Raw genomic sequence first — 17,557 nt, 5'->3', positions numbered from 1 at the left:
TTTGGGATATAATTTCCCTCCTTTTTTTGGTTTTGTAAACGGTTGACATTCAGAGCCACGCCCCTTCACCTGAGGGTTGGTCATGTGACCATACCGCCTGTCACGTTTTCAGAGATGGGGAGAGAGAGAGACAGAGAGAAAGAGAGAGAGAGACAGAGAGAAAGAGAGAGAGAGACAGAGAGGGAGAGACAGAAAGAGAGAGACAGAGAGGGAGAGAGAGAGAGAGAGAGAGACAGAGAGGGAGAGACAGAAAGAGAGAGACAGAGAGGGGGAGACAGAGACAGGGGGAGAGAAACAGAGAGAGAGAGACGGATGGAGACAAACAGAGAGAGAGATAGATGGAGAGAGAAAGGAGAACAGAGTATCAGTAGTTGTCAGAAATCTGTATTAGAAGTATCAAATAAAACCTTCCACTGACTGATCAGTCAAATAATAACACAATCAACATGCCTGTAAACACACCCCTCAACATGCCTGTACCTTTCAGCCAACTCTGGAGTGTGTGTGTGTATAGATACATAGATCCTCTTTTCTGTAAACACACCCCTCAACATGCCTGTACCTTTCAGCCAACTCTGGAGTGTGTGTGTGTATAGATACATAGATCCTCTTTTCTGTAAACACACCCCTCAACATGCCTGTACCTTTCAGCCAACTCTGGAGTGTGTGTGTGTATAGATACATAGATCCTCTTTTCTGTAAACACACCCCTCCACGTTCCTCTTTTTCACACCCCACACCAATACCATACAGAATCAATAATCAAAGTGATAACATCACAAATAAATAATACATCAAAACAAATAAATTATGAATGAAAACAAATAAATTATGAATGAAAACAAATAAATTATGAATGAAAACAAAATAAATAATTGACATTCAAATATAATAGTTACTTAAATACTCTATTAACGCAAGCAGGTTGGCTCTGAGTCCGGAGATTGTCATTGCGTGAGGCTTCTTGCAGTGTGGTGATGATGCTACGTATGTCCAGTTTGTCCCTCGTGTGGTTTCAGCACAGTATACTGTAGGTTACGGTTAAAAAGCTGAACAGTCATTTGGGACCTGTTATGACATCACTTTTATGTCTTCCAGCGTGTCACATGTTCTCTGTGATGTCACACAGGCACTTTGTGATGTCATAGAGGTTCCTTATTTATGATGCCACAGAGGCTCTCCATGATGTCACAGGACACTAGAACTGTCTGGTTTCATCCCGTCTTGTCTCATCTCTCTCTCCTTTCAATTGTGCTTCTACTTTTTTTTTTTGTCGCTACGTGGACCTGTTGCAGTTCACACATTCATTCCCCACTCAGCCTGGTGACTGACTGATTGGCTGGCAACCCTGTGTAGTGGGTCTAGAGGTCAGAATTGAAAGGTCAACCTACAGGTTGTTATAGGGGTCAGAGATCGTTGGTTCAGTTCAGAGCGCGGTGAGTGTGCGGAACAGCTGTGTGAGGCAGAAGACGGAAGCAGTGAGGGCGGTACACTGCTTGGCAAGGAGCTTGGTGCTGAGGTCATGACAGCTCCGCCTCCCGCTCGCCCTCTCCGCCGCCAGCACAAACTCCCGGTACGTTCTGGCCACGTCCGCCAGCCCCGCCAGTGCCTCGGCATTCCTCCGGTCGCACCGGTCGCACCCAGAGAACCATAGGCACATGCCGGCCATGCCCACCAGGGTCCTGAAGCTGTCGGAGAGGGAGAAGAGCATCTCGTCTGGGGTCTGCCCCACCCGGACCACCTTCTGACAGCCAGCCATCAGCCTCCGGGCCTCCCCGTGGAGAAGACGCTTGTTCTCTGAGAAGTGGGTGGCGCAGGTCTCCCTGGGGTGCCTCCCCCCTCTGCTCCCCATCCTCCCCCCCTGCAGGAGGGTGAGAAGCTCGTCCACGTCGCTCCGGACGGTCTGGAACCCTGCGGGGGGCGGTGGGAAGCGGCGGTGGCGTAGTCGGCTGATATCATCATGGAGACTTGACTGGGACAAGAAGCAGTTGGACGGGGAGAGGAGCGGGGAGAGGAGTGGTGAGAGCTCCATGGAGGAGGAGGGGGGCAGGATGGAGCGAGGGAAGGAGGGAGAGAGGAGGGAGGAGGGAGGGGAGGAGGAGAGTAGAGAGGAGAGAGGAGGAGAGGTCATGAGAGGGAGGGCCAGCGCAGAGGAAGAGGGTTGGGAGGCAGGAGGAGAACTTGTCCGGCAGGAGAACTCGTAAACTGTCAACTCATCGTCAAAACTGTCACCCCCGCTGAAACAGTTGGTATAAACCAGCGGTGGTGGACACCTGCATGCCTCCAGGGGCGTCTGCACCCCCTCCAGGACCATCTCGCACCCTGACGCCAGCACCGAGCTACACCCAAAGTCAGGCTTGGCCGGCGAATAGGATTCCATGTGGGCCTGGTTGGGCTGGGTCTCGCAGGTGGAGGTGAAGACCCCACACCCTGTAGTCAGAGTGTTCAGCAGGCCTGCCTCCTCACCTGGGGGTCTACAGAAGCTGTTACTCCCAAATGGCTGTCCTCTCATGTTAGAACCAGGGAAGCTGAGCCCCGGTCCGTTCAGACTCTGTGTGGTCACCACTAAAGCAGAAGGGCAGGAAGACAACGGAGCAGACATTTTGGGGCCTGAAAAGGGTTCAGGGCAAGGCTCTGGCTTGGGTTCTACTCTGATGGGGTGAGGATTAGAAGAAGAGGAATTCAGACTCTCTGTGGTTACCACTAAAGCAGGGGGATAAGAAGACGACAAAGCGGCCATTTTGGAGCGTATGGATAGTGGTTCATGGTCTGGTTTGGGCTCTACGCGTATGGGCACGGGAAAGGAAGGACAGGAAGGTAATGGGGCGGCCATTTTGTGGATAGTGGAGCCTGGGGAGAGTAGTTCAGGGACTGGTTTGGGCTCCAGACAGATAGGTGCTGGAGCCATAGGAGGGACAGTTTCCACTGTAGCAATGGGACAGGTAGGCAACTTGACAACCATTTTGGGATCTGGTTTGGACTCTTGAGAGATGGGTGCTAAAGGGGGAGGAAGGGAGGATCCGTAGACCATCACGACCTTCTCGATCACCTCCTTGACCTCTGAAACCGTCAACCTCGTGATTTCCGCCCCGGCCGTCTCCACAACAACCTCGCCAACCTCCGATTCTGTCAGCGTAACCTCAGAATCATCCGATTCTACCAACGCCACACCGGAATCTTTCAAATCCTCCCCTGTTGCCACCTTTGTGACATCGTCGTAATTGGTGGTTTCGGTGGTGACCATTACCTCAGTCTTGTTGCTGGTGGTCTCCGGAGAGGGGCTCCTGTTGGGGCTTCCCACCCCAGAGAGGGTGAGGGCTTCCTGGGAGCGAGATAAATAGAGGGGCAGGCTCTGGATCTTCCCCCGTAATGTGGAGGCCGAGAGGCTTTGCCCGATGATGCCCGGTGAGCAAGGCCGGAGGAGGAAGCCTGTTGTAGGTGATATGGGAGACTCTTTGGGAATGTTAGCCATAGCTGAGTTGGCATTAGCTGAATTAGCATTAGTCATAGCTAAGTTAGCATTACCTGTAGAATCATTGCTAGTTGTAAGGGAATTAATTATAGCATTATCTTCATTGTTAGTCGTAGCAAAATCGGCATAAGCTATAGTGTTAGCCGGAACAGATTTGATGCTATTTGTATCTTTGTGATTAGCAGTGGCTAAATCAGAGTCAACTGCAGTCTCAGTGTTAGCCATGACAGAATGAATGTTGCCTGTATCTGCAATTTTAGCCGTAGCAACATCAGTGTTATCAGTAACAGAATTAGTGCTATCTATAGCTTCATCATTATTCATTTCTGCTTTCCTTTGGCTTGTCAGGTCTTGGTGACTGATAGAGAGTTTTCTATGGACTTGAGTCAAGCAGCTAATGTCCTTCTTTCCGTCTGAGAGTGTGAAAAGTTTGGGTTGAGACCCCACATTCCCATCCTTGCTATCCCTCTCTCCCCTCTCCTTGTGGGGGATGGAGGGGGCTGGGAAGGGTGGCAGTGGAGAGGTGGGGGGAGGAGGAGCAGAAAGGGGAGTCACGCTCTCCTCACCACCAGCCACGCCTTGTTCACCCCCCGTGTCCCTCCCATACACACCTGGATGGGAGATTCTTATTTGGGGTATGAAAGAGGCTTCCTGATCCTCGTCTTTCGTGAGACACAGAGGTCGTCTACTAAATTGGGACCCCCTAACAGAGGGTGGACCTTCAGAAATGAGCGAGGGCTGTCTCTCCTCTCTGTCGCTCTCCCCCTCCTCCCCCGTTTCCTCCCCCCTCTGCCCCTCCTCCTCCTTAATCTCAGTCAGAAACATGTGACATGTGAATGGTCCTGCCCCTGCTTCTCCACCCCCCTCCTCTTCCTCCATCTCTCCCTCCACCTCCTCCCCATCTCCTCTCCGATCAGGGCTCTCCTTGCCGTCTGGTTCTACTCTACAGCGGACAGCCGTGATGGAGAGGGAGGCTGCCGTCACCAGGGCCGTGACCGATTTGGACTCCATCATGTCGGGCTCCGTCTCCATGGACTGCCGCCTGTTCCTGGAGCTCCTATGGAGGTCACCCTTCGGGTTATCAGGCGCCCGTGGATTTCCCTTTGGGTTACCAAGCACACGTGGCTCTCCAGGTCCCCGATGGGACCCCTCTGGGCTGGGCTTGGCGAGGATAGGCTTGGACTCGAGCTGGGACGCCTCACCCTCGGCGTGGCTCAGAGAGGAGACAGTAGGACATGGGTTCTGGCTCTGCTCAGATGGTTCTGGGTCCAGACTCAACTGCTGGCTTTCGTCTGAGCTCTCTGTCCGGTTCTGTGCCCGGTCCAGATACTGATCAGGAACGTGATCTGGGTTCCTGTTCCGCTCCTGGTTTTGGTCCGGTCCAGGGTAGGAGACTGTTGAGGTGAAGTTGGTCTGCATGAAGGAACGACGTTTCTTCAATCTTTTCCTAGAGAGCCTGGAGAACATGTCTCTCCCTCCTCCTCCTTCGCTGGTCTCTCCCTCTCTACCCTCCTCTCTTTCATGCCTCGTTCCTTCAGCCAGGCTGATTCTGATGTCACTCAGGCTCACAGATTGCTGCGTCATTCCACTCGTCATCTCGGCTGAAAAATCTGGGAAAAAATGACAACTTTATGCGGTGAAAGAAATCAGAACAAACCTTACATAATTAAATGCTTCCCAGGTATGTATTCACCTCAGATCATCAGGAATTAGATCCTTTCATCCATTTAATCTCATGAATCTCTCTTTATACATCACTAATTAACTGGAGAATACGCACTGTGCTTCTCACAGTTTATCTAATATGACCAGTTTCAGTTCTTCAAGTAAACACTTAAAAACTAAAGGTGTTAAGTTGTTAACACCAAATCGAACCTAGTGCAATAAAGTGCATAACCCCTCCAACCTCTGGACATCTAAGAGGGAACTAACTATTATACCTTACAGTACAGTACCAACCCTGACATCTGAGGGAACTGACTATTACACCTTACAGTACAGTACCAACCCTGACATCTAAGAGGGAACTAACTATTACACCTTACAGGACAGTACCAACCCTGATATCTAAGAGTGAACTAACTATTACACCTTACAGTACAGTACCAACCCTGACATCTAAGAGGGAACTAACTATTATACCTTACAGTACAGTACCAACCCTGACATCTGAGGGAACTGACTATTACACCTTACAGTACAGTACCAACCCTGACATCTGAGGGAACTGACTATTACACCTTACAGTACAGTACCAACCCTGACATCTAAGAGGGAACTAACTATTACACCTTACAGGACAGTACCAACCCTGATATCTAAGAGGGAACTAACTATTACACCTTACAGTACAGTACCAACCCTGACATCTGAGAGGGAACTAACTATTACACCTTACAGTACAGTACCAACCCTGACATCTGAGAGAACTAACTATTACACCTTACAGTACAGTACCAACCCTGACATCTGAGAGGGAACTAATTATTACACCTTACAGGACAGTACCAACCCTGATATCTAAGAGGGAACTAACTATTACACCTTACAGTACAGTACCAACCCTGACATCTGAGGGAACTAACCATTACACCTTACAGTACAGTACCAACCCTGACATCTGAGAGGGAACTAACTATTACACCTTACAGTACAGTACCAACCCTGACATCTGAGGGAACTAACTATTACACCTTACAGTACAGTACCAACCCTGACATCTAAGAGAACTAACTATTACACCTTACAGTACAGTACCAACCCTGACATCTGAGGGAACTAACTATTACACCTTACAGTACAGTACCAACCCTGACATCTAAGAGGGAACTAACTATTACACCTTACAGTACAGTACCAACCCTGACATCTAAGATGGAACTAACTATTACACCTTACAGTACAGTACCAACCCTGACATCTAAGAGGGAACTAACTATTACACCTTACAGTACAGTACCAACCCTGACATCTGAGGGAACTAACTATTACACCTTACAGTACAGTACCAACCCTGACATCTGAGAGAACTAACTATTACACCTTACAGTACAGTACCAACCCTGACATCTAAGAGGGAACTAACTATTACACCTTACAGTACAGTACCAACCCTGACATCTAAGATGGAACTAACTATTACACCTTACAGTACAGTACCAACCCTGACATCTAAGAGGGAACTAACTATTACACCTTACAGTACAGTACCAACCCTGACATCTGAGGGAACTAACTATTACACCTTACAGTACAGTACCAACCCTGACATCTGAGAGAACTAACTATTACACCTTACAGTACAGTACCAACCCTGACATCTAAGAGGGAACTAACTATTACACCTTACAGTACAGTACCAACCCTGACATCTGAGAGGGAACTAACTATTACACCTTACAGTACAGTACCAACCCTGACATCTGAGGGAACTAACTATTACACCTTACAGTACAGTACCAACCCTGACATCTAAGAGGGAACTAACTATTACACCTTACAGTACAGTACCAACACTGACATCTAAGAGGGAACTAACTATTACACCTTACAGTACAGTACCAACCCTGACATCTGAGGGAACTAACTATTACACCTTACAGTACAGTACCAACCCTGACATCTGAGAGGGAACTAACTATTACACCTTACAGTACAGTACCAACCCTGACATCTGAGGGAACTAACTATTACACCTTACAGTACAGTACCAACCCTGACATCTGAGAGGGAACTAACTATTACACCTTACAGTACAGTACCAACCCTGACATCTGAGGGAACTAACTATTACACCTTACAGTACAGTACCAACCCTGACATCCAAGAGGGAACTAACTATTATACCTTACAGTACAGTACCAACCCTGACATCCAAGAGGGAACTAACTATTACACCTTACAGTACAATACCAACCCTGACATCTGAGGGAACTAACTATTACACCTTACAGTACAGTACCAACCCTGACATCCAAGAGGGAACTAACTATTATACCTTACAGTACAGTACCAACCCTGACATCCAAGAGGGAACTAACTATTACACCTTACAGTACAGTACTAACCCTGACATCTGAGAGGGAACAAACTATTACACATTACAGTACAGTAACAACCCTGACATCTGAGGGAACTAAATATTACACCTTACAGTACAGTACCAACCCTGACATCTAAGAGGGAACTAACTATTACACCTTACAGTACAGTACCAACCCTGACATCTGAGGGAACTAACTATTACACCTTACAGTACAGTACCAACCCTGACATCTAAGAGGGAACTAACTATTACACCTTACAGTACAGTACCAACCCTGACATCTAAGAGGGAACTAACTATTACACCTTACAGTACAGTACCAACCCTGACATCTGAGAGGAAACTAACTATTACACCTTACAGTACAGTACCAACCCTGACATCTAAGAGGGAACTAACTATTACACCTTACAGTACAGTACCAACCCTGACATCTAAGAGGGAACTAACTATTACACCTTACAGTACAGTACCAACCCTGACATCTAAGAGGGAACTAACTATTACACCTTACAGTACAGTAACAACCCTGACATCTAAGAGGGAACTAACTATTACACCTTACAGTACAGTACCAACCCTGACATCTAAGAGGGAACTAACTATTACACATTACAGTACAGTACCAACCTCTGGACATCTAAGAGGGAACTAACTATTAGACCTTACAGTACAGTAACAACCCTGACATCTAAGAGGGAACTAACTATTACACCTTACAGTACAGTACCAACCCTGACATCTGAGAGGGAACTAACTATTACACCTTACAGTACAGTACCAACCCTGACATCTAAGAGGGAACTAACTATTACACCTTACAGTACAGTAACAACCCTGACATCTAAGAGGGAACAAACTATTACACATTACAGTACAGTAACAACCCTGACATCTGAGGGAACTAAATATTACACCTTACAGTACAGTACCAACCCTGACATCTAAGAGGGAACTAACTATTACACCTTACAGTACAGTACCAACCCTGACATCTGAGGGAACTAACTATTACACCTTACAGTACAGTACCAACCCTGACATCTAAGAGGGAACTAACTATTACACCTTACAGTACAGTACCAACCCTGACATCTAAGAGGGAACTAACTATTACACCTTACAGTACAGTACCAACCCTGACATCTGAGAGGGAACTAACTATTACACCTTACAGTACAGTACCAACCCTGACATCTAAGAGGGAACTAACTATTACACCTTACAGTACAGTACCAACCCTGACATCTAAGAGGGAACTAACTATTACACCTTACAGTACAGTACCAACCCTGACATCTAAGAGGGAACTAACTATTACACCTTACAGTACAGTACCAACCCTGACATCTAAGAGGGAACTAACTATTACACATTACAGTACAGTACCAACCTCTGGACATCTAAGAGGGAACTAACTATTAGACCTTACAGTACAGTAACAACCCTGACATCTAAGAGGGAACTAACTATTACACCTTACAGTACAGTACCAACCCTGACATCTGAGAGGGAACTAACTATTACACCTTACAGTACAGTACCAACCCTGACATCTGAGGGAACTAACTATTACACCTTACAGTACAGTACCAACCCTGACATCTGAGGGAACTAACTATTACACCTTACAGTACAGTACCAACCCTGACATCTAAGAGGGAACTAACTATTACACCTTACAGTACAGTACCAACCCTGACATCTGAGGGAACTAACTATTACACCTTACAGTACAGTACCAACCCTGACATCTAAGAGGGAACTAACTATTACACCTTACAGTACAGTACCAACCCTGACATCTAAGAGGGAACTAACTATTACACCTTACAGTACAGTACCAACCCTGACATCTGAGAGGGAACTAACTATTACACCTTACAGTACAGTACCAACCCTGACATCTAAGAGGGAACTAACTATTACACCTTACAGTACAGTACCAACCCTGACATCTGAGAGGGAACTAACTATTACACCTTACAGTACAGTACCAACCCTGACATCTGAGGGAACTAACTATTACACCTTACAGTACAGTACCAACCCTGACATCCAAGAGGGAACTAACTATTATACCTTACAGTACAGTACCAACCCTGACATCCAAGAGGGAACTAACTATTACACCTTACAGTACAATACCAACCCTGACATCTGAGGGAACTAACTATTACACCTTACAGTACAGTACCAACCCTGACATCCAAGAGGGAACTAACTATTATACCTTACAGTACAGTACCAACCCTGACATCCAAGAGGGAACTAACTATTACACCTTACAGTACAGTACCAACCCTGACATCTGAGAGGGAACAAACTATTACACATTACAGTACAGTAACAACCCTGACATCTGAGGGAACTAAATATTACACCTTACAGTACAGTACCAACCCTGACATCTAAGAGGGAACTAACTATTACACCTTACAGTACAGTACCAACCCTGACATCTGAGGGAACTAACTATTACACCTTACAGTACAGTACCAACCCTGACATCTAAGAGGGAACTAACTATTACACCTTACAGTACAGTACCAACCCTGACATCTAAGAGGGAACTAACTATTACACCTTACAGTACAGTACCAACCCTGACATCTGAGAGGGAACTAACTATTACACCTTACAGTACAGTACCAACCCTGACATCTAAGAGGGAACTAACTATTACACCTTACAGTACAGTACCAACCCTGACATCTAAGAGGGAACTAACTATTACACCTTACAGTACAGTACCAACCCTGACATCTAAGAGGGAACTAACTATTACACCTTACAGTACAGTAACAACCCTGACATCTAAGAGGGAACTAACTATTACACCTTACAGTACAGTACCAACCCTGACATCTAAGAGGGAACTAACTATTACACATTACAGTACAGTACCAACCTCTGGACATCTAAGAGGGAACTAACTATTAGACCTTACAGTACAGTAACAACCCTGACATCCAAGAGGGAACTAACTATTACACCTTACAGTACAGTAACAACCCTGACATCTAAGAGAACTAACTATTACACCTTACAGTACAGTACCAACCCTGACATCTAAGAGGGAACTAACTATTACACCTTACAGTACAGTACCAACCCTTACATCTAAGAGGGAACTAACTATTACACCTTACAGTACAGTACCAACCCTGACATCTGAGGGAACTAACTATTACACCTTACAGTACAGTACCAACCCTGACATCTAAGAGGGAACTAACTATTACACCTTACAGTACAGTAACAACCCTGACATCTGAGAGGGAACTAACTATTACACCTTACAGTACAGTACCAACCCTGACATCTGAGGGAACTAACTATTACACCTTACAGTACAGTACCAACCCTGACATCCAAGAGGGAACTAACTATTACACCTTACAGTACAGTAACAACCCTGACATCTGAGAGAACTAACTATTACACCTTACAGTACAGTACCAACCCTGACATCTGAGAGGGAACTAACTATAACACCTTACAGTACAGTACCAACCCTGTCATCTAAGTGGGAACTAACTATTACACCTTACAGTACAGTAACAACCCTGACATCTAAGAGGGAACTAACTATTACACCTTACAGTACAGAACCAACCCTGACATCTGAGGGAACTAACTATTATACCTTACAGGACAGTACCAACCCTGACATCTGAGGGAACTAACTATTACACCTTACAGTACAGTACCAACCCTGACATCTGAGGGAACTAACTATTACACCGTACAGTACAGTACCAACCCTGACATCTAAGAGGGAACTAACTATTACACCTTACAGTACAGTACCAACCCTGACATCTAAGAGGGAACTAACTATTACACCTTACAGTACAGTAACAACCCTGACATCTAAGAGGGAACTAACTATTACACCTTACAGTACAGTACCAACCCTGACATCTAAGAGGGAACTAACTATTACACATTACAGTACAGTACCAACCTCTGGACATCTAAGAGGGAACTAACTATTAGACCTTACAGTACAGTAACAACCCTGACATCTAAGAGGGAACTAACTATTACACCTTACAGTACAGTACCAACCCTGACATCTGAGGGAACTAACTATTACACCTTACAGGACAGTAACAACCCTGACATCTAAGAGGGAACTAACTATTACACCTTACAGGACAGTAACAACCCTGACATCTAAGAGGGAACTAACTATTACACCTTACAGGACAGTAACAACCCTGACACACCTCTGGACACAGTCCCTGATGTTGGGTCTTCAGGCGAGGCGATCCGATCCCTTGCATCAAAGAATTCCTCGTCAGAACTGCTGTCTCCGAACCCTGGAGGCGGCTGGAGGATGGGCACGGGCTCCAAGGTTAGGAGCGCCCCCTGCTCTTCCTCCTCACCACCACCTTCCTCTTCCTCAGTCTCAGGGTGAGGGTGGGTGTCGGGGGTAACATTAGGGCAGATATTGTAGTAATGCCTCGCGTCGCTCGGCTCGAAGGTAAACACACAGTCCATAAGTGAGGAGGAGGAGGACCGGGGACATCCGGATACAGACAATACCTCCTGTCCAGTTCCTTCATTACCCCTCCTCCTCTCTTCCCTCTTCTCCTCCTCATCCTCATCGTCACTCGCCTCCGGAGGACTGGGGAGGTACTCCAGCATGAGAGAGAGCTCAGCGTAGTTCAGGTTCTCAGAGGGGTCAACCACGGGGGTCACAGGTTCAGAGTTCATGGAGTCAGGGGTCATGGGAGAATGGTGAGAGTTGACCCAAGCTCCGTTGCCCGATCTCCTCCCTCTTCCCCCTCCTCTGTACTCTCCTCCCCCTCCTCTGCACTCTCCTCCCCCTCCTCTCCACTCTCCTCCTACCCCTCCTCTCCACTCTCCTGACCTCCCTCCACCTCCTTCTCCTCTCCACTCTCCTGCCCTTCCTTGTGGTGAGGATGCACCCTCTCGTGGGTGAGGCTGGGGATGAGGGGGCTCCACTGTGAGGCGGAAGGGAGGGTGAGGGTGAGGGAGGGAGGAAGAGCAGGCGATCAGGTCATCTTCCTCCAGAGCATCCAGGGAGTCACTGGAGATGCTGGTCATGAAACGAGAATCAGTACGACACGAGTCTGACGCCTCCTCTGATACGGACCGGTGCTCTTCTGTCATAGCTCCCCGAACCTCCCCTCCTCCTCTCACCTCCTCTCCTTTCCTCTCCCCTCCTCCTCTCTCCTCCTCTCCTTTCCTCTCCCCTCCTCCTCTCTCCTCCTCTCCTTTCCTCTCCCCTCCTCCTCTCTCCACCTCTCCTTTCCTCTCCCCTCCTCCTCTCTCCTCCTCTCCTTTCCTCTCTTTTCCTTCTCTTTCCTTCTTTGTGCTCTCGTCCTCTCTTTCTCTGTCGTCTTCCTGCATTGCTCCGTTCTCTGCTCCTCGTTGTTTCCCAGAGTTCACCTCTCCTCCTGCTTCAGTGTCTTTCTCTCTCTGGTCCCCAACTCCCCCCACCTTCTCCTCAATTCTCTCCTTCTTTTTGTTTTTTCTCAGTGGAGACATAGTTCCGTATTTCATATTTTTCTCTTGTTCTCCTTCTCCCTTCTCATTCTTTTTCCTGTCCTCTCTCTCCTTCCTCTCTTTCCTCTCCTCTTTCCTCTCCTCCATAATCCGGCGTAGACCGACGGGGTCTGATGTGGTTCGCTTGTTGTTATGGGATACAAGGGAGATGAGAGTGTCCATATCCAAGTCGGAGGAATCGTCCGAGTCACTGCCACCCCGCGACACATAACCTATAGACACACACACACCACGACAACATGAAACCTGGAACACATAACCTATAGACACACACACACCACGACAACATGAAACCTGGAACACATAACCTATAGACACACACACACCACGACAACATGAAACCTGGAACACATAACCTATAGACACACACACACCATGACAACATAAAACCTGGAACACATAACCTGTAGACACACATACACCATGACAACATGAAACCTGGAACACATAACCTATAGACACACACACAGCATGACAACATGAAACCTGGAACACATAACCTGTAGACACACACACAGCATGACAACATGAAACCTGGAACACATAACCTATAGACACACACACACCACGACAACATGAAACCTGGAACACATAACCTATAGACACACACCATGACAACATGAAACCTGGAACACATAACCTGTAGACACACATACACCATGACAACATGAAACCTGGAACACATAACCTATAGACACACACCATGACAACATGAAACCTGGAACACATAACCTATAGACACACACACACCATGACAACATAAAACCTGGAACACATAACCTGTAGACACACATACACCATGACAACATGAAACCTGGAACACATAACCTATAGACACACACCATGACAACATGAAACCTGGAACACATAACCTATAGACACACACCATGACAACATGAAACCTGGAACACATAACCTATAGACACACACACACCATGACAACATAAAACCAGGAACACATAACCTGTAGACACACATACACCATGACAACATGAAACCTGAAACACATAACCTATAGACACACACCATGACAACATGAAACCTGGAACACATAACCTATAGACACACACACACCATGACAACATGAAACCTGGAACACATAACCTATAGACACACACCATGACAACATGAAACCTGGAACACATAACCTATAGACACACACACACCATGACAACATGAAACCTGGAACACATAACCTATAGACACACCATGACAACATGAAACCTGGAACACATAACCTATAGACACACACCATGACAACATGAAACCTGGAACACATAACCTGTAGACACACACACACCATGACAACATAAAACCAGGAACACATAACCTGTAGACACACATACACCATGACAACATGAAACCTGGAACACATAACCTATAGACACACACACACCATGACAACATGAAACCTGGAACACATAACCTATAGACACACACCATGACAACATGAAACCTGGAACACATAACCTATAGACACACACACACACCATGACAACATGAAACCTGGAACACATAACCTATAGACACACACACACCATGACAACATAAAACCAGGAACACATAACCTATAGACACACACACACCATGACAACATGAAACCTGGAACACATAACCTATAGACACACACCATGACAACATGAAACCTGGAACACATAACCTATAGACACACACACACCATGACAACATGAAACCTGGAACACATAACCTATAGACACACACCATGACAACATGAAACCTGGAACACATAACCTATAGACACACACACACCATGACAACATGAAACCTGGAACACATAACCTATAGACACACACCATGACAACATGAAACCTGGAACACATAACCTATAGACACACACACACACCATGACAACATGAAACCTGGAACACATAACCTATAGACACACACCATGACAACATGAAACCTGGAACACATAACCTATAGACACACACCATGACAACATGAAACCTGGAACACATAACCTATAGACACACACACACCATGACAACATGAAACCTGGAACACATAACCTGTAGACACACATACACCATGACAACATGAAACCTGGAACACATAACCTATAGACACACACCATGACAACATGAAACCTGGAACACATAACCTATAGACACACACCATGACAACATGAAACCTGGAACACATAACCTATAGACACACACCATGACAACATGAAACCTGGAACACATAACCTATAGACACACACACACCATGACAACATGAAACCTGGAACACATAACCTATAGACACACACCATGACAACATGAAACCTGGAACACATAACCTATAGACACACACACACACCATGACAACATGAAACCTGGAACACATAACCTATAGACACACACCATGACAACATGAAACCTGGAACACATAACCTATAGACACACACCATGACAACATGAAACCTGGAACACATAACCTATAGACACACACACACCATGACAACATGAAACCTGGAACACATAACCTATAGACACACACCATGACAACATGAAACCTGGAACACATAACCTATAGACACACACCATGACAACATGAAACCTGGAACACATAACCTGTAGACACACACACACCATGACAACATAAAACCAGGAACACATAACCTGTAGACACACATACACCATGACAACATGAAACCTGGAACACATAACCTATAGACACACACCATGACAACATGAAACCTGGAACACATAACCTATAGACACACACACACCATGACAACATGAAACCTGGAACACATAACCTATAGACACACACCAGGACAACATGAAACCTGGAACACATAACCTATAGACACACACACACACCATGACAACATGAAACCTGGAACACATAACCTATAGACACACACACACCATGACAACATAAAACCAGGAACACATAACCTGTAGACACACATACACCATGACAACATGAAACCTGGAACACATAACCTATAGACACACACCATGACAACATGAAACCTGGAACACATAACCTATAGACACACACACACCATGACAACATGAAACCTGGAACACATAACCTATAGACACACACCATGACAACATGAAACCTGGAACACATAACCTATAGACACACACACACCATGACAACATGAAACCTGGAACACATAACCTATAGACACACACCATGACAACATGAAACCTGGAACACATAACCTATAGACACACACCATGACAACATGAAACCTGGAACACATAACCTGTAGACACACACACACCATGACAACATAAAACCAGGAACACATAACCTGTAGACACACATACACCATGACAACATGAAACCTGGAACACATAACCTATAGACACACGCCATGACAACATGAAACCTGGAACACATAACCTATAGACACACACACACCATGACAACATGAAACCTGGAACACATAACCTATAGACACACACCATGACAACATGAAACCTGGAACACATAACCTATAGACACACACACACACCATGACAACATGAAACCTGGAACACATAACCTATAGACACACACACACCATGACAACATGAAACCTGGAACACATAACCTATAGACACACACCATGACAACATGAAACCTGGAACACATAACCTATAGACACACACACACACCATGACAACATGAAACCTGGAACACATAACCTATAGACACACACACACCAAGACAACATAAAACCAGGAACACATAACCTATAGACACACACACACCATGACAACATGAAACCTGGAACACATAACCTATAGACACACACCATGACAACATGAAACCTGGAACACATAACCTATAGACACACACCATGACAACATGAAACCTGGAACACATAACCTATAGACACACACCATGACAACATGAAACCTGGAACACATAACCTGTAGACACACACACACCATGACAACATAAAACCAGGAACACATAACCTGTAGACACACATACACCATGACAACATGAAACCTGGAACACATAACCTATAGACACACACCATGACAACATGAAACCTGGAACACATAACCTATAGACACACACCATGACAACATGAAACCTGGAACACATAACCTATAGACACACACACACCATGACAACATGAAACCTGGAACACATAACCTATAGACACACACCATGACAACATGAAACCTGGAACACATAACCTATAGACACACACCATGACAACATGAAACCTGGAACACATAACCTGTAGACACACACACACCATGACAACATAAAACCAGGAACACATAACCTGTAGACACACATACACCATGACAACATGAAACCTGGAACACATAACCTATAGACACACACCATGACAACATGAAACCTGGAACACATAACCTATAGACACACACACACCATGACAACATGAAACCTGGAACACATAACCTATAGACACACACCATGACAACATGAAACCTGGAACACATAACCTATAGACACACACACACACCATGACAACATGAAACCTGGAACACATAACCTATAGACACACACACACC

General features: G+C 45.8%; 1 protein-coding gene across 1 annotated transcript in view; it reads right to left on the bottom strand.

Annotated features, from left to right (window-relative positions):
* Positions 1-450: 450 nt before the first annotated feature.
* LOC135561977 (uncharacterized) overlaps positions 451-17,557 on the bottom strand; it is a 74,024-nt gene continuing 56,917 nt past the window's right edge. Inside the window, exons 13-14 of the mRNA XM_065004510.1 lie at positions 11,753-13,270; positions 451-5,082 (exon numbers count right to left, since the gene is read on the bottom strand). Of these exons, the coding sequence (XP_064860582.1) occupies positions 1,427-5,082; positions 11,753-13,270 (5,174 nt within the window). The 3' untranslated portion in view covers positions 451-1,426. The remainder of the gene's footprint in view (positions 5,083-11,752; positions 13,271-17,557) is intronic.

Source organism: Oncorhynchus nerka, linkage group LG18 (genome assembly GCF_034236695.1).
Source record: "Oncorhynchus nerka isolate Pitt River linkage group LG18, Oner_Uvic_2.0, whole genome shotgun sequence".
In the NCBI taxonomy this organism is placed as follows: Eukaryota; Metazoa; Chordata; class Actinopteri; order Salmoniformes; family Salmonidae; genus Oncorhynchus; species Oncorhynchus nerka.
Note: the sequence above shows the minus strand (reverse complement) of the source record. Positions and strands in the feature narration are given on the sequence as shown.